This window comes from Octopus sinensis, linkage group LG13 (genome assembly GCF_006345805.1).
Source record: "Octopus sinensis linkage group LG13, ASM634580v1, whole genome shotgun sequence".
In the NCBI taxonomy this organism is placed as follows: domain Eukaryota; kingdom Metazoa; phylum Mollusca; class Cephalopoda; order Octopoda; family Octopodidae; genus Octopus; species Octopus sinensis.
In genome coordinates, this window is record NC_043009.1 from 35,045,593 (window position 1) to 35,070,743 (window position 25,151).

At 35.5% G+C, this 25,151-nt stretch overlaps 1 protein-coding gene across 1 annotated transcript in view; it reads right to left on the reverse strand.

Annotated features, from left to right (window-relative positions):
* The window catches only part of LOC115218269 (glycine receptor subunit alpha-2-like), a 602,367-nt gene that overhangs the window by 62,469 nt on the left and 514,747 nt on the right, over positions 1–25,151 (reverse strand). The window contains exon 7 of the mRNA XM_029788018.2: positions 21,571–21,686. Coding sequence (XP_029643878.2) covers positions 21,571–21,686 — 116 coding nt within the window. The remainder of the gene's footprint in view (positions 1–21,570; positions 21,687–25,151) is intronic.

Sequence of the window (25,151 nt, forward strand, 5' to 3'; positions counted from 1 at the left end):
TGCACTGCACAACTCAGTTGATTCTATGACAAGATCAAACTCGTGTGTATGACTGACACTTTATTTGAACTCATACTGTTGAGAGCTGTAATGGATGATGCAAGTCATTCTAACCGACACTATTATAACTCACCAATTCACTGCTTTTGAAACGATATACAAAACGAACTAAAGAATGAGTAAGTGCAACAATAAAAATATAGTAGAGTCCAATGAAACTAGTGATATATCTGATGGTAGCTCTTAAATAGAAATAGTTCTCAAATTAAATTCATTGCAAGGGGGAGAAAACTTATCTGACATTTCCGGCATAGCTTTACGTCTTGGTCCTAGCAATGTAAGTTTCCGGCACAAAACATCAGCTTTCTCCTATTCCTTGAACCAAACTAACTTATTTAACTTTATAAACAGTGTGTACTCTATCGACGAAAATACACCAAATAATCTCTCTCTACACAGGGAAACAATATATAAATTTTTTGCTTACTTTTACAGCTCTTTATTTTTTTACCGTCGAAAGACTATAAATATTGTATAAGATTTTCTCATTAATCATCCATAACCAGAAATAAAATAAAGTAAACAAAACATCAATCATATTTTCTTTTCTCTAATGCTGACCTACAAGGTTTCCATAGTAACAATTTAATCTTTATTATTTATTTACCCCATAGGTTTCATTTTCTATTTGGATTGATTTCTCTGTATGTTTAAATTGCTACTAAATTCATTCTCTTAGTAACCACAGCAAACGTATTAGGAGAGAGAGAGAGAGAGAAAGTATACAGTGAATATACATAGCCTTGAGAGTTCCTCCTATCATGTACATAGAAAATGACTGCTTTCCTGTTGAGTGGAGTTAAAGAAACAGAAAAACAGTCACGGATTTTTTTGTTGAGAAAAAAAGAAGCAAGTCTTATTTCATAACTTCCTTTCAACCATAACATTCTTCTTGCAACACACCATTAAAAAGATGTTTCCATAGAATTATCATTTGTCCAATATTAATATTTATCTAAATTATCAAACGAAAGAAGTAAAGCACATGTACTTTTGTACATACATGCGTATCACGCGTTTATTTAAACCAATTAGCTTGCAGTTTACATGTAATGGTTTTATGAGTGAGCAAACTTCGTTTGTTTCGATCGTTTTAATTTCAGTTGGTGGGGGCCTTCTCTAATTTGTTTATATTTATATGTTAAAAATATTTTTTATTCCATATCATTAACTAGTTGTTATATGATTGTTGGTATTTCCGTTCAGAACAGGTTTGAACATTTTAATGAAACATTTTTCTTTTATCTTTCTTCCAACCTCACTTGTTGCGTCCCCAAAGACTATCCCCTCCTCACCGTGGTGGGGACGCTGGCAACGGGTAGTGTCAGAGCTATGCCGTCGGGAACTTCGGTTCCTGGTAGGGCCACCCAAGGCGGATCGGTCTGACACCGAATGGTATTAGGGCCACAACCCGGCAGACGGGGCTCTGGTGAAAATCCTCGGAGTGTCTGTTTCGGCAACCGGCGGCTCCTCGGTCGTTCTGTCCCTGCGTCTGCGGCAAACAGGATGTCTCTACATGCGGGATTGTTGGGGACCGCTTGTGAAATCCACATATTCCCACGAAACTTCTTCCATGAATTCTCAATGGCGAATACAATGGCAAAATCGGCCTGCACCGATGGAACCGTGACTGGCTCACTATCTCCAGTGAACTGGCGCAGGACCGTCGTGCGTGGGCTGCCATAGTTCAACATGCCTCGAGGGTGATAGAAGAAACCGACTCAACCCGCCCAGGGTGAATGTCGCCACAACTACAAGTAAGTAAACCTCACTTGTGTCTTGTAGTTTGTGAAAAATTAGAAACATAAGAAAAATTAGAAAAATTAGGAACATTTTCTGATCACATGTTTCTATATGTTCGCTCTATGGAATTTGGCGAACATTAGTGTTCCGGATATTTGTTGTCTGTGAATACGTGAGCATTCCGATAATGCATTACCTGTCTCACCAATGTATAATTCCTCGCAATTAGGGCATGTAATACAGTAGATCAATTTTCTGCTTTTGCAGTTCATATCTGCATTTGTGAAAATCTCTCCATTTTTTTTTCTAATGGATTTACCAGTATGCATGTATTCACACGTTCCACATCTGTTATCATTATAATTGGATATCGTGAATGTTTTATCCTATTTATTCATGTTTGATTAGTTAAGTTTTTTAAATTTTCACTTTGTTTCATGATTGGCAAATTTGTTTTGATGATGTTAAAAATGTTTTGGTGATGCGGACTACGTTTTATTACAAATGTTATTGTGTTCCACTGAAGGGTTCGTCTTCTTGTGTTGCCCTAAGTTGTTCTATCGGTATCTCTTTTACTCGTTTAATACTATTTTCTATAAGTAGGAGAGGGTATTTTTGCGTGAGCAGAAATCTTTTGAGTTCTATAAGTCGTATGCTCCTGGTATTTGGATCTTCTACTATAATACAAATTTTCCTGGTTAGACAATGTACAATTACATGTCATGTAATTCCTTTAACATGAAGAAATGCTGGTCACAAGCAGAGTGAGAGGATTCTTTTTGAAGCACAGTCAACAATAGAGATGATTAGTCTAAAGTATTTCTAAACCTGGTGTTAGATATCGGCCACAAAAATTAGAATTCTAAACAATTAGTTGTCTCTTAACATACTTTACATTTTAACATTAGTTATATACGAATTCATTCTTGCTCGCCTTTAGATTTCGCTTCCTTTAATTTTACACAGAACAATGATTGTCATGATTTATAAGTTATGCAATTCGTAGCATTGTTTCCCTAATTTCTTTTCTCTTTTTGTATTATATAATATATTAATAATTCAGAAATCAATATTACATAGTTTTAAATTATTAACAATTTAAGACAACGCTTTCTTCTTAGCTCAATAGATACTTGCATATTAGTTGAGATCAAGGTATTGGGTCGTCTCATAAATAATGCGGTGTTTTTAATTGCATGAACTAAAAAGTCTGAGGAGAGCGGGATAAATTATGTGCAGCAACTTGCCATAAAAGCAGGTAGTAATTTTACCTTGTACTCATTCTTAGTTCAAGTTTTGAAGAGTGCATTGAATTGTAACAGTTATTTTTTCAAAACTATAATGGAAGTGACAAAGGAACATATTCGGCATAGTTTGCTTTATGAGTTCAATAAAGCAATAACGCAACGGAAAGTGCGAGGAATATTAATGCAGTATATGCGAATCGGACAACAAGCGTACGACAATGTCAACGGTGGTTCCAGAAATACCGACCCGGAAACTACTAGCCTGGAAAACGAGCCTCGTTCTGTGAGATTTGTAGAGCTCGACGAGAACGTCCTGCAAACCCTGGTGAAAAAAAAACCCGCCGTAACTGTCAAGCAGAGAAGCTTGGATTTGGTCATCCGACCAGTCATTCAAGCAAGCGCTAGTAGAAAACGACCATCTTTGATTTGAAGACGAATGATGTTCTTCTATCCGGTTAATGCTCGACCACATACAGCGAGGATGACATTCCAAAGGCTGGAGCACTTTGAATGGGAAACGATGCCCCACTCACCATATTCGTCGGACATTGCCCATCTTATTATCATTTATTCGGCTGTCCTCAAAATCATTTGGACAGAAAAAAATGAATTCTGTAGACGAGGTCAGAACAGTGCTGGAGGAGTATTTTTTTTCATGAACAAGTGAATTTTGGAGAGGAGCCTTGGAAGTATACCAGATAGATAGGAGAGCAACGGAGAAAATGAAGGAGAGTATATTTTACATCTGAAAAAAAAAAACACTTTGTCTTAATTTTGAAGAATAAAAGAATAAAAAAACCGCATTATTTATGAGATGACCCAATATATATTTAATGATTTGGAAAACTACCACCACTTTACGCACATACATTCACACACTTATACATATGTAATTATAACGTACATAAACTGAGCATATGTACATACACACACACATACACACACACGCACACACACACACACCACACACACACACACTCACATATACACTCGCCATAAAATCTCCGAAAACCTTCGAAAACATTTCTTCCCACAAATTTCTTTATAATCGTAATTTGTGCCATTTGAAAGGGATTTGTATAAACTTTCATTAAAAGATACCCATTTTCCTGAAAGTTATAGCGGAAAAAAGTCAGATCGTGTGAATTTTCCGAAACTTCTCTCTCCATCCCCTCAGAAAAATTCTGTCCCATAAATACCTATATACTCTGAAGCCACAACATTTAAGTGGTATTGGTAGAAAATTTTGCTTAAAAGTATCGATTTTTCCGGATGTTATGAGGCAATAGAATCGGGGGCGTATACATCGGTAGTAATACCCTATTATTTATACGATTCTTTCATTTCATGTTTATTTCAGTCATTGTTTGAAATATTCTGACTACCGCTCTCTCTCTCTCTCTCTCTCTCCTCTCTCTCTCTCTCTCTCTATATATATATATATATATATATATATATATATATATATATATCTTTCACACAAACACTACAAAGCTTACAGATGTGCTGCTGAATTGAAATCTCTCAGTTGCCTTGAGGAGAAGATAAAATTTGACAAACTGCTTCTCCCTCTATTGTTGGACTACCGTGATTACGACTGTGATAAAATAATGAAAGCAATATTTACTAAGCAAGTCAGTATTATTATACAAAGAAAGAGTTAGACATAAAATATCATAAAAGTTATTAGAATTGGGAATCAAATGTGAAAATATTATCAAGCGGCTAGCAGAAACCACCCGGAGGGCGGTCATTCTGTTAGTATCTCAAATAATCCTAGGTGTTCCTTACCACACGATGCGCTTAGCCATTACTTGAATTTTAATTCAGTGCTTTAACCGTACCCGCTGGAATGTATTATCCATATCTATTCATATCTATGTATTATCCAATGTCTGTGTGTATTTATGCCTAAAGTCAGAAGTGCAAGTGGCGAATTGTCTATAAAATCTGATGAACCTTCTTTTGTGCAATATACCGAAACCCCCAACGAATTTAGATGGCCTTTCTGATAATTTGAGGGTAGAATAAATCCCCAGGAATACAATTTTTTTTTACTTCGGCCAATAGATCAAGGTGTGATAGCTAACTTCAAGGCATATTATATGAGAAGACCTAGCATGAAATGAAACTTTCAGCTTTGAATAGTGCTTGAAAAAATATGTGACCAGACGGTATCCGTGACATTACAAGTTTTCCTCAATTAGAAACTCTACATGAAATTTAGAAATATATTGTGATACGTGCAAAGTATGTAGGATTTGAAGAAGTCAAAGAGGATGATGTGATTGAGTTATTAGTGTCCGAGAAAGAAATTTGATCTAACAAGGAGCTGATGCTTTTACAAAAACAAACTCAATAAATGAGCCATTTAAATTTGCTACGAAAACTATTGCTAAAGAGTTGGTACTTATAGAGGAAGGTCTGCAGGTTTTTGCTGATAATGGTGCTAAATGAGAACTTATCATAAATGATACAAAAGAAGTTTACAATTAGATCAGTTACAGAGCATATTTGAAATTAGGTAATGCAGAACGGACCGGTGTGAACGACATTAATCGCAGAATACCGAAAGCTTAAATTCTATTGAGCAGGACATATAGCAAAGTTCACAATACGTGCAATTACCGAATGGTATCCAAGAGATTAGAAAAGGCCACTTGAAACGTCATCTCGAGGATGGGAAATCGCTTTAGATAGAAGACTTGGGCTAATGTGAGAAAGGACGGAATCAAGAAAGAACTGAATGAGCAAGTGCGAAATTAGCATGCTTAACTAATGCATCTCGCATGCAGTGGAAGAGGTTGTCGCCCCTGTTAGTTAAATAGAGCACGTTCTTTCCGTGGCTAAAGAATGTCTATCGCATATTTCTAGCAAAACCGGTGCTCTCTGCACACTTGGTCACATTTTAGTGACGATCAATTATACATGCATATACATATATATATATATAAAGTTAATACAAAGAGAAAATACGACAACGTGAGGATGTGCAACAAGTATAGTGTTATTGGACGCTCAGGAAAGGAAAGAAAGAAGGAGGATCTAACGTTTCGAGCGGAGCTCTTCGTCAGAAACATACGAAAAGGAAAGATCCAAGGAGGGGAAGACGGAGGAAAAAATCGCCAATGATACACACGCGGTCATATACATACATACATACATACATACATACATACATACATACATACATATATATATATATATTATATATATATATATATATATATCTGTGTTTTTGCGTTTGTGTTTGTTTCCCACCCCCGCTTGACAACTGGTGTTGGTGCTTTTACATCACCGTAACCTAGTGGTTAGGCAAATGAGATCGAAAAGTAGCAGGCTCAAACAAAAAATAAGTGATAGGTGCAATTCATTCGACTAAAAGATATTGAAGATGGTGACCCAGCATGATCGCAGTCAAATGACTTAAACAAATAAAAGGAATATATATATATATATATATATATATGTTGTAGAGGCGCAATGGACAGCGGACTCGCGGTTGTAGGATCGCGGTTTCAATTCCCAGACCTGGCGTTGTGTGTGTTTATTGATCGAAAACACCTAAGAGCTCAACGAGGCTCCGGCAGGGGATGGATGGGTGGCGAACTCTGCTGTACATTTTCACCACAACTTTCTCTCAATCTTTCTTCCTGTTTCTGTTGTACTTGTATTTCGAAGGGCCAACCTTGTCACATTCTGTGTCACGCTGAATCTCCCCGTGTCTGTGGTGTGCTAAGCCACTTGCACGTTTATTTCACGAGCAAGCTGTTCCGTTGATCGGATCAACTGGAACCTTCGTCGTCGGAGCCCACGGAGTGCCGCTAGTAAATATGCACAAATATTCGTATGCACAGGCACATGTACTGCACCTTGTTCCTGATTTTCGAACAAATAATTGAGCTTATATTAATTCACACACACACACACACACACCACACACACACACACATACATACACACACACACACACGCACACATACACATACGCACACACACACACACCACACACACACACACACACACTAAACACAAACACATACACATCTCTCATTTTCCCTCTCATATCATTCTATATCGTACCTGATTTGGTGATTTCATATTCATTCTATAATTACAGCGGAAAGAAAAAAATACAAATGAAATTTAAAACGGTATACTTCTAAATTTGGTGTAGATCTTAACAAAATATTGAGACATACTTGGTAAATTACTACATGAATATTAAACTATCCACGTTATTTGTCACAACGTCAATCTGACACCAGAAGATAATGGAGATACGAGATTAGGTGGAAAATTACTTCAGAATTTCAGCTGAAGATATCAGAATTCGTATCTTGTAATACTCTGTTAGTGATGTTTGGCCGTAATTATATGTGGATCGAACAGATTTGTTATCAAGGGTTTTACAAACCACAAAAATCCAACCCCCTTTTCTGGCATATTGTATCAGGGAGTAGATTATCCAATGTATAAGACTGTACAATGCGGTTTAAAACAACTTTAAATCCTGAAGACTAAATAAAACTGATCAAAACGTTTAGCTGTGACCATCCCATCGATATTCCCGTGGAATTTAGCTGCTTTTTCCAACAAATCCAACTAGCAAGTAGAGGCTCCCTCTTTGACACGTGATATGACATGCAATTACTCAAGCTGGGCTGCTCATATGTAGTACTATACAGTAAGGTTGGCAGACTGGTAATTTAAATGTTGTTTGTTATATTATTGTTATTGATCGTTGGAAGATATTTAATGATCGAACACGTCTTTGATTAAACTGGAAATGATCCCGTCATAGCATTTTTTAAGATAGTAGACTGTGATATGAGGTAGATTTTTCTACTCTTTCTAGATTAAATGGCCTTATAATGGATGTAGTTTCGGTTCGATATGAGCGTTCAGTGGCTCGATTCACGTAATAAGGCATTGCTGAGGTCACACCAAAACCATCACCGTGTTCTTGGTATAAATGCATTAATCGGACCTACCCGATAAACAAGAGCCAAGCGTCACGACCTTCCCTAACAAAACATTTGTTGATTATATTTTGCAGTAATTACTCGCAGAAATGAGTCGCACCTCTCATTGCATTTCCTCACATGTTTTAAATGCGGTTAACATATCGTAGTCCGTTCGAAAGGACTTAATAGTAGTACTACTACTGCGTTCATCTCTTAGAGAGATTTTAGAACTAGCTGCTGGGGTAACCAAAGGAATGCGGAATTCTGAATATTATTTTATTCACCAAGCTTTACATGTTTACACTTTTATCGCCTTCAAAGTGTTCTCCATTTGAAACAATGCATGTTGTCCAGACGTATTCTCTACTGTTCAAAGCAGTCCTGGAACTCTTGCGAAATAATGTTTTTTAACACCCCCGTCATTTTTTCTTTATCTCTTCTATATTTGCAAATTCCGTATTACCAGCTTTCGTCACCAGTAATGATCTTCCAAAACAGTTCCGGATCAACTTTCAATGCTTCTTTAAGTTCACGACAAGCATTCAGTCGTGACTGGTTTTGATCTTCTGCGAGCAAGTGAGGTACAAATTTTGCTGCAACTCTTTTCATTCGCAATTCCTTGCTCAAAATTAATCGGCAGGAGTCCTAGGACACACAATTCATATCAACACTTTCGTCAGTTTTTCGGCGATGGTCCTCCAAGTTATTTTTGTGATGTTTTCATTCGTTCAGGAGGCCAACGGTCACCCTGAACGAGGCTGGTCTTCAAACGACAAGTGCCCATTTCATGTAAACTTGTGTTTTGCTCATGATAGCGTCCTTGTAAGCTGTTTTAGGTATGAAAACTGTTTCGGCCGCCTTTTTCCCCCAGCAGAAAACAGAATTTCACGGAAGCATGCTGTTCCTTCGTTTCAACCACCGCCAAATTCGACGATCAAGGGAGAAGCGTTGCAAAACCAGGAAGCATCACGTGGCAGTAGGACCTCACATGATGAGGTAGGTCGGCTGACTGATGATTGAGAGTCGCATCAAATGGCTTTTAGAGGCGGAAGCCAAAACTACAACAGGATTGTCCCACAGAGAATGTTGCGGTTTACTTTTGGGTACCTTCTCGTATGTATGCATGTACATATACACGTATATGTATATATATAGTATATATATATATATATATATATATATATATATATATATATATATAATTCGGTGTATATGTAAGTATATATATATATATGTGTGTGTGTGTGTGTGTGTGTGTGTGTGAATATATAATTCGGTGCATATATAAGTATATATGTATATATATATATATATATATGTATATATACAAGTATATATATATATATAGTATATATATAGGTATACAGGCATATATGTATATATAGGCATATATATATATATATATATATATATATGCACACATACACGTATACATACATACACATCTTGTGTCTGCGTTTGTCCCCCATCACCGTTTGACAATCGATGTTGGTGTGTTTACGATCTCGTAACCTAGCTATTCGGCCAAATTAACCGACAGAAGACGTACTTGGCTCGAAAGAATAAGTCCTGCGGTAATTCGTTCGCGTAAAACCCTTCAATGCAGTGCTCCAGCATGACTGCAGTCAAATGAGTGAAACAATTAAAACGTAAAACAAAAAGATATTTCTGATTAAATTCTGTTCAATTAATAAGCAACATAATTCAATGAACGGTAGTGTCTAACTTTGCATATCTGTCGGTGAGACTGAATATAATCGATTATATTGATTTCAATAATGAACACATGTCGATTCCATTAGCAAATACGGTAAATTTAAATTTGGAAAGATTTGAACGATCCTCAGAGTAACCTAACTAAATAGAAAAAAAAAATTCTATTTTCTATCGTTTCTGTACTCCCATTTTACTACATTCCACTACGCAATTGCTGCTTCTAGTAGAAATAGTAAGATTACTCTCAACTCTCAGTAAACAAAAACGGGACACAGGACATCATTTAATAGTACTTACACTATATCTTGTGGAGGCACATGGCCTAGTGGTTAGAGCGGCATTCGAGGGGTCGCGGGTTCGAATCTCAGACCGGGCTATGTGTGTGATTATGAGCGAAACACCTAAGCTCCACGCGGCTCTGGCAGAAGGTAATGGCGAACTTCTGCTGACTCTTTCGCCACAACTTTTTCTCACTCTTTCCTCCTGCATCTTGCAGCTCATCTGCGACGGACTGGCGTCCCGTCCAGTTGGGGAACCTATACGCCAAAGAAACCGGCCCTTATGAGCCAAGTACGGCTCGAGAAGGAACAAACACTATATCTTAAAATATCTGAGATTGTTATGGTTGGAACCCTTTGGTAATAGGACCAAAAAAATGGAAACATCATGGAGCTAAGCAACAACATATACGAGAACTGGCACAAAAGACAAAAAGGAAATGAGAAAGAAAAACACTTTCTTGCAATATATGTGTTTTCCAAGGAGTGCCATGTTGAATATAAATTGCCTAAAACGTTATAAAAGTAAATAAAATATTGAAATCGAGAAAAGAGGAGAAAAAAATCAATGAGAAGGTAACACATTCTGCCAAATAATGTTTTGAATTTGGTTTGTTGTGTGCAGATGAGAATTTTAAGCTGATTAACAAGTAATGCCATACGTGTGACTGTATTCGTATCTGTTTGACTTTCTAAGAGAAATAATTCAGTGGCCAGTGTCGAATAAGCGTAAACAAATTACCATAAAAGATAGATTCTTTGGTTTATTAAAATTATCTCAGGAGAAAGTAGAGTGATCGCTTGGTGACAGTTAATGCCAAACTAGCTACAAATGAGAAGGAGACATAATTTTAACAATGAAGAATTTCCCCAAATCGGCCTGCTTTAAAGCAAAAGAAAGTCTTGGTATCTAGTCCATGCCAGATTTAAACATCCCAATATTTACATGCAATTTTTGCGCTTCAAAGAAGCTTAAACGGGTTTTCAATGTGAGACATTGGAACACTGAGTAGAACACAGCCACAATTCTTCGTGTGTGTGTATGATCGGATGAGCGCGCGCGTGTGTAGGCAAAATTGCGATGAAAGAACAAAATCAAGAACACAAGAAAATGTTGTGGATAAATTCAAAATCGGTTAACTTATAAAAAATACTTATACATAGATATACATAAATACACACACATACACACACACGCATCTATCTATCTATCTATCTATCTATCTATCTATCTATATATATATATAATATATATATATATACACGCACGCACGTATATATAAGTGCCTGTGTGGCAAGAAGCTTGCTTCCACTGCGAGACACGTTGGCCAAGTGTATTCTACAGTAATCTCGAGCCGACCAAAGCCTTGTGAGTAAATTTGGTAGAAAACTCGTCGTATAATTATATGTCTGTGGGTGTGTTCGTGTCTTTGTGTCTATGTTTGTTTCCCCATCACTGCTTGATAACCGTTGGTTGTTAATGTGCCCGTTCTGCAAAAGAGACCGAATGAATAAGTACTGGTTCGCTTCGTTCGACTAAAAACTGTTCAATGTGGTGCTCCAACACGGCCGTAGTCAAATGAAAGAAACAATTAAAACAGTGAAAGAATAATGGAAGATATATATGTAAATATATACGTATGATTACGTATTTATGAATGGATATGTACACACACACACATATATACATATATGTGCGCCACATATATACATATATGTGCGCCACATATATACATATATGTGCGCCACATAGTGTCTCCCTCTCTCTTTCTATCTCTGTCTCTCCTTCTGTCTATGTGTGCGTGTGTGGATAAATATGCGTACACAAAAAGAGACAGGTATTTGGGTGTTATCGATGGATTTCTAGACTTGAAAATTATTACTGAAATTGATCTTATCAACTAAAATATTTAACTCAGTGCTCAAGCACGGTCGTCGCAGCCCATCGACTGAGAGAATGAAAATAACGCCAATAAAATAAGCATAAATATCTACATGAACAATAGAAAATGAAAAATATTCACTGCTTATATGTACATATGCATGGAAAAATCTATTCGTAAAATGTTGAAAAATGTGTAACTCTTGAGAATATAACTCTTGAGAATATAATTTCATTTCAAAATCATTATTTGCCTAGCCTAATGGAAACTTAGAATATTACCAATACTCATGTTACATATACCCCGCATGCTTTTTTGTTTCGTTTGTGCTACAAAAACATAAAACTGGTCAACAATCAACAAAAATCGAAGTCTCGATTGAATGGAATCGTAGTTAGGATTAGCTATTTGCGTGCTTTGAAAATAAAGAAACACACACACACACACACACACAAATATATTAATATAGACAAATGGGTGGGGCATTCATGTATCTATGAAAGTCTCTGTGTGTGTGTGTCACTAAGTGGACGCCCGAGTGTGCGTTTGAATGTGACCGTCCAGTCCCAGCTGACGATATCAAAATATGACGTTGATTGCAATTGATAAATATAATGTATAGATGGCCTCTTGTGTATTGGAAATTGGAGAGAAAGGTTTTGTCACTATCTAAATATATTGAAAGCATAACATCGATGAAGATTTTATTAAACTTTTAGGTTTACTAATAAATCCCACTGCTTACTAGCTCTAAACGTCATGTTAGAGTTTAGAACCTGTATCAATTTTCAAACGGAAAATTCCCAGAAAATACACACATATAATTATACGCACACACGCACACACACAGAGTGTTATATCTTAGTCGTGCCTTGCAAGCACCGCTAAACTAGGAGATTGTCGTCCCCTTCCGCTTATTGTTTAAGGTACTCGTCTCTCCCCGATCCCATGTCATAACAGAGCATCAAAAACGTCAGATCGATTGGGAGAGAACCACATCAGCAATCTCTGTGTATTCATTTCGAATCTCTATCACCCAAATGATTTGGTGAGACAGAATCATTTTAAATGTAGTCATTAGGACTAAAATATTGAGGTGAGAGATAGTCAATTACTTTTACCTCGTATGTGGATTGTACTTTATTTTATCGACCCTGAGATGAACGGCAAAATTGATCTCGGAAGAATTTAGATTGACAACTTAAAGAAACGAAATACCACAGAGCATTTTGTTCGACGCTCAAACAAATCTGCCTGTCGCCCGCCATATATAGGATAAATAACAAATACAAATTAAAAAGAAACACGAAAACAACGAAAAGTAGATATTCATTCCTTGATAGGATTTGAACTCTTTGCCATAAGAATGATGTGATGATACATTTTAAATGTAACATTGTAGAATAAATTAGGAATATGTCATGAATAATTGTTGATCCCTTTCTTATGTAAATGAGAGCACAATTAGAGGTTGACCTGGGTATGATCAATTTCACTGATTTCAGTATGCCATCGATTCCACCAGCAAGGAAGGCGGCGAGCTGCTAGAATCGTTATCACGCCGGGCGAAATGCTTAGCAGTATTTCGTCTGCCGTTACGTTCTGAGTTCAAATTCCGCCGAGGTCGACTTTGCCTTTCATCCTTTCGGGATCGATTAAATAAGTACCAGTTACGCACTGGAGTCGATATAATCGACTTAACTCGTTCTTCTGTCCTTGTTTGTCCTCTCTGTGTTTAGCCCCTTGTGGGTAGTAAAGAAACAAGTATTTCGTCTGTCTTCATGTTCTGAGTTCAAATTCCGCCGAGGTCGACTTTGTCTTTCATCCTTTCGGGATCGATAAATTAAGTACCAGTTGCGTACTAGGGTCGATCTAACCGATTGGCCCCTCCACCAAAATTTCGGGCCTTGTGCCTAGAGTAGAAAAGGATTCCACCAGGAAGGGAAGATAGTCAACCTTATCAAGATTTGAAAGATTGTAAAGTATGATAGATTGAGCTCTACTGGTTCTCTTGATCTGCTAGAAATGGAAACCAAATTTTTCAGCTTACAAGTTAGTGTCTTAATCCACCGATGCAAACCATATAATTTAGTCCTACATATCTTATAACTTCAAACAGCATATGGTAGCACTCCTGGCTTCACTGATTATATGTCTGTTAAATATGAGTTACCGTCAGCCAAACAACTACAACACTTACTGATTTAGAGTTCTTGCTAGCGTCCTCACTGTAACAATCACTATTCATTTTTTTAATATAAAACACATAACGTTATATTTTTTAAAATCAATAATAAAATGAATAATAAAATGAATCAATAATAAAATAACATTTTCCACTACCATTTTCAGTTTGAAGATTGGTATTTTGATTTGATGAATATATTCAATAACTGACTCAATGTTTCAATGTTTTAAACAAACAATCAGGTGTCAGAAGTACGTGTGATTGAATCAGTATTTCTCGGTGTATCTGCCTATTTGTCTGTCTGCCACTCTCTCTCTCTCTCTCTCTCTCTCTCTCTCTCTCTCTCTCTCTCTCTCTCTCTCTATATATATATATATATATATATATTATATATATATATATGTATATATGTATGTATGTATGTATAATAAACAGGGTGGGAGAGGAGGGTAAACGATATTGGAATTATGACCATAACTATAAATGAAAAGATCACAAACTGAAGAAAGGGTTAGAACATAAAAAAGAATATATATTATAAGACAAAATGAAAATAAAAATGACATATTCACATGTATTCACTGCTTAGACACACACTCACACATACACACACACACACACACACACACACACACACAATCACTGAATATGTATTTGGAGAATGAATTTTTTTCACTGTAACTCTTGGGAATATGAATTTCATTTCAAATTCATTATTAGACTAATGGAAACTTATGATATTGACATACGGTATATGTAAAATATATGGTTATGTGTATACACGTGTGTAATTTATGTGTATACATGACTGTGCGTATGTGTATATGCGTTATATGTGTTTCTCTCTTTCTCCCTCTCTCTCTCTCTCTCTATATATATATATATATATATATATATTATATATATATATATATATATTATATATATATATATATATATATATGTATATATGTATGTATGTATGTATAATAAACAGGGTGGGAGAGGAGGGTAAACGATATTGGAATTATGACCATAACTATAAATGAAAAGATCACAAACTGAAGAAAGGGTTAGAACATAAAAAAGAATATATATTATAAGACAAAATGAAAATAAAAATGACATATTCACATGTATTCACTGCTTAGACACACACTCACACATACACACACACACACACACACACACACACACAATCACTGAATATGTATTTGGAGAATGAATTTTTTTCACTGTAACTCTTGGGAATATGAATTTCATTTCAAATTCATTATTAGACTAATGGAAACTTATGATATTGACATACGGTATATGTAAAATATATGGTTATGTGTATACACGTGTGTAATTTATGTGTATACATGACTGTGCGTATGTGTATATGCGTTATATGTGTTTCTCTCTTTCTCCCTCTCTCTCTCTATCTATATAGATATATGTATGTATTTATTATATATATATATATATATATATATATATATATATACTGGAGTAAACACATAAATGTGAACATTTGAGTATTTGAGTATATATATATATATATATATACACACATTACATGTATGTATATACATGTAATTGAATACGCACATATATGTCCCATTTGTGTATGTATATTTGAATTCGTGTACTATTACATTTTTTATTACATGTTACAATCTGATATGATTTCTTTTACTTTTTATTTTTTTATTTGTTTCAGCCATGCGGGGGCGCCACCTTGAAATTTTCGTCGACTGAATCGACACCAGTATTTATTTTTTATTTTGTCATGCCTGGTTCTTATTCTATCGATAAATCACAAGCCATAGAATTATTTTCAATAAACATTTCAAACGTAATTCGTTTCACAGTATAACTGCTTCTGGGGCGCAACCACTATTGTGTGGATACAACTTTCGCCTTAGAATCTCTAGTGTGCATTCGGCCCCACTGCTCTCTCCTTTATAAAGTGTCACATACGTCAAAGAAGTGTATGCTGCGGGAACTGTTCAAGACAGACCCTTTCTTCCGGTTATGCCGCACTCATAACAATCTTTCAAATCCAATAAATATAGAAATGAAGGGGAAAATACGTTTCACGCTTCTGAACTCTGCCTTTTGGAAAAATTTCCATACTCCAATTCCTGCCGTAACAATGTTTGGGATGCTTGTGTGTGCATATATGTATGTATGTATGTATGTATGTATGTATGTATGTATGTATGTATGTATGTATGTATGTATGCATGTTTGTATATATGCATGTATGCATGTGCGTATGCATATATATATATATACATATATATATATATATATATATACACAGAGAAAGCGAGAGAGAAACAAAGAGAAAGGTTTATATAGGGAGAGACACTTATACATATAGACATATACATACGTATATTGAGTTCTACACCAGATTAGCATCGCAATGCTTAAGCGAAATATGTGTGTGTGTATGTGAGTGTGTTTGAAAGAGAGAGATAGAGACAGAGAGAGGGAGACGGAGAGACAGAGAGAGAGAGAGAGAAAAAAAAAGAGAGAGAGAGAGAGAGAGAGAGAGGCGAGGGAGATGAGAAAAAATGTAGTATGTGCAACATCCGAGGAGATTACGAGTGAGAATGTAAAAGTATCATTTAAACTTTATACACATTCAACAGGTATTTGAAAGGCAAATAGACGAAGAGATTGTCAGTAAGAGTGAAGATACCTAATTTGAACTGTAGAAAGATGAAGCGCATCAGAAAAGAGACTCATTGTGATTTGCTGTAAAAAAGAGAAAAGCAAACAACACAAGGATAACACTAAGAATAACCGAGACGACAAAATTAAGGTTAAGAATAACCGAGACGACAAAATTAAGGTTAAAAATGGAGGAAACGTTGAATCAGTAAGATTAATAACTAATGAAATCGGTTAGAGATTAACTCCAATATTTTAAGTTCACTATTACAGTTTTATTCTGAACCCATAATTTTTTGGATGATGATGGAAGCACTCCGTCGGTTCCGACGATGAGGGTTCTGGTTGATCCGATCAACGGAACAGCCTGCTCGTGAAATTAACGTGTAAGTGACTGAGCACTCCACAGACACGTGTACCCTTAACGTAGTTCTCGGGGATATTCAGCGTGACACAGAGAGTGACAAGGCCGGCCCCTTGAAATACAGGTACAACAGAAACAGGAAGTAAGAGTGAGAGAAAGTTGTGGTGAAAGAGTACAGCAGGGATCACCACCATCCCCTGCCGGAGCCTCGTGGAGCTTTTTAGGTGTTTTCGCTCAATAAACACTCACAACGTCTGGGAATCGAAACCGCGATCCTACGACCGCGAGTCCGCTGCCCTAACCACTGGGCCATTGCGCCTCCACCCATAATTTTTTATCTAGTCATGCACTGAATATTTTAGTACTCCGACAAAGTAATGACATCAATCTATTGTAATCTGGTTTGTTTTAAAAAATAGAAAAGCTTGTTAAAAATTCATACAAACACCTGAAGAACCGAAACGGGTAACATTTAATTTTAGTATCGAGTATTTTTTCTCGAGTTCTATTAACTAACGTGTATTCATTTCATGCACAAAAATACACACACACACAGACATACCTAGACACAAACGCATGCATATTGGATGTACTTCATCAACTGATTTGTCGCGAGTTGCGAAAAATACTTCACACAAACCGAATACAGAGACTGGAAAAGAGTGTGACATTTTATAACGTTAATTAATATTTTCTATGGAATACGTCGCCCTAAGCTGTGAAATATGCCATAACTTTGCACAATTTATTCCAAATCTTATGTGTGCGGGCTCGCGCGCGCGTGTAGTTACATTCGTCTGTGTGTGTTGGTTGATACGCAAGCACGGCTACATTATTCCTCTATTACAGACACAACTATCAATACATCAATATACCTAATTTGCTGTTCTGTTCAATTTTTTGAAAATATTTTCTCGTCTAGAAAGTATGAATTCCATTTGTCACGAAAAATACTAAATATATTTAACTGTTGCATCACATTTAACTCCTAGTCTTAGTTACCTTTACTGTTTTAGACAATATACTGTTTTGTATAAGCTGAGGGTTTGTTAACTTAATTACACTCTCAATACAAAATATAAAGTGAATTTGTTTGAGAATCACGTCACTGAACCGATTACACGCTCACTCGCTTGGAATCATTAATTTCAAAAGGAATTTTATAGTTGCAATAATTTTAGAATCCTTAAAAATTGAAGTAATTGACGTTTTGATTTTCAGTCAAAGAAACTTTGCGGGTATGTGTATGTGTGTGTGTGTGTACATACATAAATACAAAATATAATATACGTGTACACAGACACACACGCACATACACACATACACACATACTCATAAAACTACGCCTGTTTTATGAATTTGCCAAAACAGTCATCACTATTTGAACTATGAATGAATAATTTCAAATAATTGACTCATTTAACTCGCTCTTAAAAGATCCTGAAATATATTTTTCAAAAAAATATAAATTTTGAAGACCAATCACAGAAATCTCATTAATATTCAACACCTTTTGGACAGAAATAATTTTAGCTTAATTTTTATATTAAGAGGAATTTCTCTTGATTTCAATAATTGTTTCCGCATCATGTTCGTCTGTAAGTCGTTACGAAATTCTCTTGATTTAAATAATTGTTTCAAAATGGCTGACATTGAGAAAAAATCGTGGGTAACTGAGGCTACGAAGCACTTCAACAAGCTTCATTCCATCACCACCAGAACTAAGACAAAAACGGACCCAAAAAGAGCAATTTGAACGAAAATGCAAGAGCGCAAGATCCTTGCAATTTTTGTGCTCTACTAAATTCAACTTCGCCATGATTCAGTGACTTTAAGGATTTAACATTTCGTTTCTTACAATTTTAAGTCAGTTGGACATAGTGCTTAAAGATATCTAAAATCATTATTATTATCAAATAGTATTATTATTACGAAAGCGATAACATTATCAAAGATGTTTGAATTCATAAAATTGTTAATGGAATTTATTAACAATTTTGCCAAATGTCGTTATAAAACAACCTCGCGCTTTCGCAATCAAAATTACAAATCCTGGAAGTTTTGTAACGTTGGTACTGAATTGTTATTGGGAAAAAATTGAGGTTCAACAGAAGACATCGCAGTCAACTATTTATGAATTTAGTTTTATAAAAACATTAATAGAATCGTGAAGTATATTTGCCACTTAAATGTGGCTAACCCTTAAAGGTGGATGCTACTGTAGCCTCCTCCAGCTGGCTATTGACACACCTTCTGTGCCCTATCAGTATATGCAAAGGGAAGCCATCGTTACACGCTACAGTAGCATCCAGCCTTAAGGGTTAGCCACATTTAAGTGGCAGATATACTTCACGATGTCGTGCAGCTACTGTTTATACCTCGCTAAGAGATTTATTATTGATTAATAGAATCAGTAGCGTCAAATAAATATCCACTGTTTTCTGTTTTATCTCATGCATAAAGCTAATAAAAACAGTGTATGCACTTTTTCAATTGAATTTCACAGAAATTTGTTTATAAGAAATTTTGTACAAATGCAGACCTGTAGATGTTTTTCAAAAGACATTTGTGTTATTATTTGAAAGAATTTATTCGTATAAGAAAAATAAAGAACAAAAACAAAAAAACAAAAACGAAAGCAAAGAATATAACTGTCCTACATTCTTCTTATAAAGAAGTTTCTGATAGCGAAATATAAAAGCGGAAAATATTCTTTGATGGAAGTATTGTATACATGAATCAGAAAATTCCGTTGATTTTGCTGAAATCAATTGAAGTGTCAGCGGGCTTTGTAGCTGGTTATCAAAATATTAATGGAAAACACTCTATGTATGTAGACAAAAAGCTTACAGAACGGGCAGAAAACTATGAAATCTGTAAACGTAAAAATAAAATTAAAGTACTGATGAAAAGTTTATTGAAATGTAATGTTATGAAAAGGTGATTCATTGCATTAATGTAATGTGTATAATACTGCGGGAGTATGAACTGGAAACGCACAAGGTACTGCATTTAGACTGGTATCATAATCTATTAAATGAAAAATATTCTGTAACATCTTTTCTCTACATGTTTAACAATTTGTAAATGTTGATTTCAAGAAGCAGATAAACATACTGACACAAAGTAAAATATAGGTTGAAATTCGATATACATATATTTACACATATACATAAACATGCATACACACATGCATACATTCATATTTATACATACATACATATATATATACACGAGCGCACAAATATATAAAAAAATATTTATATGTGTGTGTGTGTGTACGTGCGTATGTAAGTATGTATATTGGGTTGGCCAAACTGTCCGTTAGATCTTTTTAAACGAAACTAAGACAGGTTTTAAGCTCAAAGCCACTTATCCAATCAATGATATGATCCTTTCTACTATGGGCATACATCCACCCCAGTGCTCGACTGGCAATTGATTTATCGACCCCGAAAGGATGAAAGGCAAAGTCGACCTCGGCGGAATTTTTCAATCAATGATATAATGGCCTTTTCGTTCCAACATCTGCCATCTTACAGGCAGATTCGGTATTACCGCTCAAAGGCTTTCTTTCTTGTCTTTGCAGGCGAAAAACTCTTCCAAGTAAATTTTTACACCCTCATCGGAGTTGAAAATCTGTTCGTTGGATGAATTTTTGAAGAGAAATAAAGTAAAGAAGGAGAAATCTGCAGGTGCAAAATCGGGAGAAATTGGTGAGTGCGGCAAAACTTCACATCCAAACCCTAGAACCTTCTGTCACATCTGCAAAGAAGTGTCCAGACTGGCATTGTAGTGATGAAAGACGATACCTTTACGATTAAAAAATGCTGGCTGTTTCTGGTGGATCGTAGCGTTTAACCTGACAAGCTGATTACAGTACATATACGAATTGATGTTCCTCTCCGTAAGAAGAAGCTCGTAGAAGACAACACTTTTCCAACTCTAACAAATTAAAAGTATAACCCTTTCCCGGTGAAGTCCAGTATTGAAGGTTCCAGTTGAATGTCTCCTTCATTGGCTCGAATTTAACATATTTATCAAGTTGTTCTACCCTGACTTTGGCTAGATACAATGGCGGTGGTTTCACATACCCCATTAATTAACGGATGTATGCGGCATTATTCTACAATAACATTTTTCTTAGGAATACAATGACCGCTTGAGCCATCACTCTCATATACCGTTTGAAGTATTTGTAACATAGAGACAAATTGTCAGAGATGCTCAACTGTAACATCTTCCTTGGAATAATATATATAGGATATCCAAATATCAGTCGATTATATCAATCACAGTACTTGACGAGTGCCTCATTTCTTTGGATATATGAAGATTTGACTTCGATGGGATTTGATTTCGAAACACAGACGACTGGAACCACAATACCATATAACATAATGTACTAAAGATGATGTATTTCCATAGCCATGCTGGAGGTGGTGGGGATGTAGCTGAGATAAAGAAATGTGTCTTACCTTGCTTTATAAATGACCTGACCTTTGTCATAAACATGGAGCATTTTATTTTGAACTGTGACGTCATGGAAGTAGGAATACTTCTCGTTTGGGAAATACAAATCTGGAACCCATATCTTTAGAATGATATGAAAGAAAGAAAGTATTTATAAAGTATATAATGTGGAGGATATATTTCTCGTCTGTTTAAATGTGTGTTTTTGTTTCTGATAAATTAGTATAGGAAACTAATGAGATCGATACTTACATATAAATCAAACTGGTATGCAACAAATTTCTGTCACAGCAAGAGAGAAATGTTTTGAGATTTAGAAAATGGTATATCTTGCAATACCTAGATTTATATGTAGAAACACAAACACACACACACACACACACACACACACACACACACACACACACACACACACACCACACACACACACACATACACACACACACACACACACACACACGCACACACACACACACACACAACTCACACTCTTGGTATACCACATATCGCTAGCATATCTAAGACTACATTTCAAAGTTTGACTATTTTCTTTCTTATTGGAAAATATTTCGACCCTCGAGAGCTGACACTCTTCAAGACTACAGTGGTCTCACACTGGAGGACTGCTTCAAGTGGTGAAACGCTTCTGATCCTCATTCACTTGATTATGATACGGAAAGTTTTCCAACATTGCGATTGATTTAGAAGACATTTCCGATCTTCTGAATAGCCCCTTTTTTTTTCACATGAGGTAAGTACCACACACACACACACACACACACTCTCTCTCTCTCTCTCTCACTCTCTCTTACTCTCTCTCTTGCTCTCTTTCTCTCCTTGTCTCTCTCGCTCTATCTCTCACACATGCTCACACACACATACACGACACACACGCACGCACACATAGCTTACTTTTCCGTTACTGGAGGGATAAACAAAAGAACTCCATCTAGTGAGATTTTTATCATATAATATACATAAGGTTTAGATGCGAGCTACTATCATTTGATGTCTCATATAACACAATAGTTGTACGAACTTGTAGAGCGAGCCGTGTATTAAGAGGCAGTCATTCAGACGCAAAATGCATCATAGCTGCTCTCTAGGAAAAAGCAAGAAGGATGTGAACGAGAAAGTGTACGAAGAAAGGGTACGAGAAAAGAAAGATGAAGGGATGAGAGATAACACTTGTGTCCCTTTGGCCAGTTAGAATGAGAATTAATACTGATTGGTGTAGTTAATTTGAGAGAGCTAAATCTATATAAGTGGTGTTTTACAGTTCGATCACAGCAACCTATCAAGATGCTTACATGTAGTGAAAATTTCTGATCTGGTTTCGGTAGGTCGGTGGAGTGATTAGATATAAAGGATGAGGTCTTTAGGCTATGTATATAACCTGGACCTCCTTATCATATTAACACAAGGTGTGCATTCTTGAGCGACGCTCCACTTGTTGGTTTGTGGTGGATGTAAAATCTAAGAATCTCACCGAGCTACTAAATTCGAGAACCGAAATTTTCACGAAATGTAAGTGCTTGGATTAAGCATGCAGTTTCATCTTTCAAGCATTTCCTTAAAGAGAAGCAATGTTGTATTTATCAGCATCTAAATCTGGTGATCCTGTGGATAACAAGTGATGTATAGAATGCTAAGCAGTAAGAGTGAGTTTGTAACATCGTACATGGAATAATTACCGTTAATTTCTGTATCAAAAGTGTCACTAGCAGTTTAATAGTGTAAGAACTTCTGCGATTTTTCAAGCGATCCATTTTCTTATTCGCTCCCTTTTACAAATGTAAAATTGAATGTGATTAAAGGGTATTTCTAAATTAATAGATACTCAAATTAGGAAAGAAAACTTTCGGAGAGTTCTTTAATAGTTATTTCTTGCGTTCAACTCATAGTAATTGTATTATACGAAAAGATTCTCGCATACCTATATATGTATATATATATATATATATATATATATATAATATAATTCGAGACAAAACCACTATTTTAAAATCAAACAAGGAAAGACTTAATCAATACATAAAATTTTGATACTGATTAGAAGATCGAAAATCCACCTGAAGAATGTCAGTAGCAGACATGAAACAATTGTAGTGGCGGTTTATTTAATTTATATTAAAATTTTATGTATTGATTAAGTCTTTCCTTGTTTGATTTTAAAATAGTGGTTTTGTCTCGAATTATATTATATAATATTTTACTATAAAATTGGATTTAACCCTAAATCTGATTTTTCCCTGTAATTTTGGATTCATTCCCTAATATTTATTATTATATATATATATATATAGTTTATAATTCTAGCACTTCTTGGGAATACATACATATTATGCATATCGTGCATATGACCAAAAACATATTTTAAATTTATGCTAATTGAATTGATAAGCTGTAACAGAAGGTCATGCTTGAATTTTGAGTTTAGATTGTTGTTTATGTAATCAAGGGTAGAATGTCTTTTTCCTTCAGTTGTTATGTTTGATTTTCCTACGATACAGAAGTTGCATGTGGTGCCTCATCCCTTATATTTGCAGATCTTAGCTCCGATTCTTCAGTGTATACGAAAGTTATTCAAGCCTCTGTCTTTAACGTTCCACATTATGTTAAAGATGTTGTATGTATTTTGTTCTTATCTCGAAACCAAGCAAAGTGTTGCACATATCTTTTCGTGATGGCATTTCCAATCATTTCTTGGTAAGTTTTATAGTCCTACTCATGCCAGTGATGCAAGCCAATTCCCTTTGTAGGTACATATTGCTCAGATGACGGTTATCAGGGAATTCATAATTACCAGAACTCTAAGGATTGTTCCTAATGTTATTTTTTCTAATTGTTATTGAAGATCAACGATCCTATATTGGGGCGCAACGATAGTTAAATTTAGTCGTGTTTCTGTTAAAGATCTTGTGATAGTCATGTGACAGTAAATGTCTGTAAGTTAGAGAAATCGTCTAGATATATCTGTAGTCATTTTGACGTTATATAAGTTTGGTTCGATATAGGTTATATTAGTGTAGAAATTGATCTTTCTATATGGCATTGTAACATGGGGATGCCTCTTTGAAAGTTGTTTCATCAGAGGATAGGTTGAAAACACGCCTACTAATGCTATTAATTATTGTCTCATTATTCATGGTAGATGTTAAAGCCCCTCACAATGTAGGTGCTGTCCTTATTTGGTGTATGGAAATTTTCCTGTTTTCCAATACAATGATTCATGTTATGTCTACGGAACTAACATCTTAATATTAAAGCTGAATTGACTAAGTATTTTGCGTATATTTTCTTATCTTATCCATATCTTGCCATTCTTATGTAATATTTCTAGGCTGTCCTCTCCATATAACTCTATGCTGGGTTCTTATATTTCATTAAAGATATGTAGTATGTAGATGCCAACGAGATCTGCCACTTCTGCTCCATCATGGTTATATATGGCAACATCAGATAGTTTATCTCCATTCTTTTCACTTAATAAGTCTTATCGCAACTATTCCCTTGTGTCCATTATAATGGTTATATCGGTATTAGTAAGAACTGTATATGCTTTACAAAACTTCAATTATTTTGG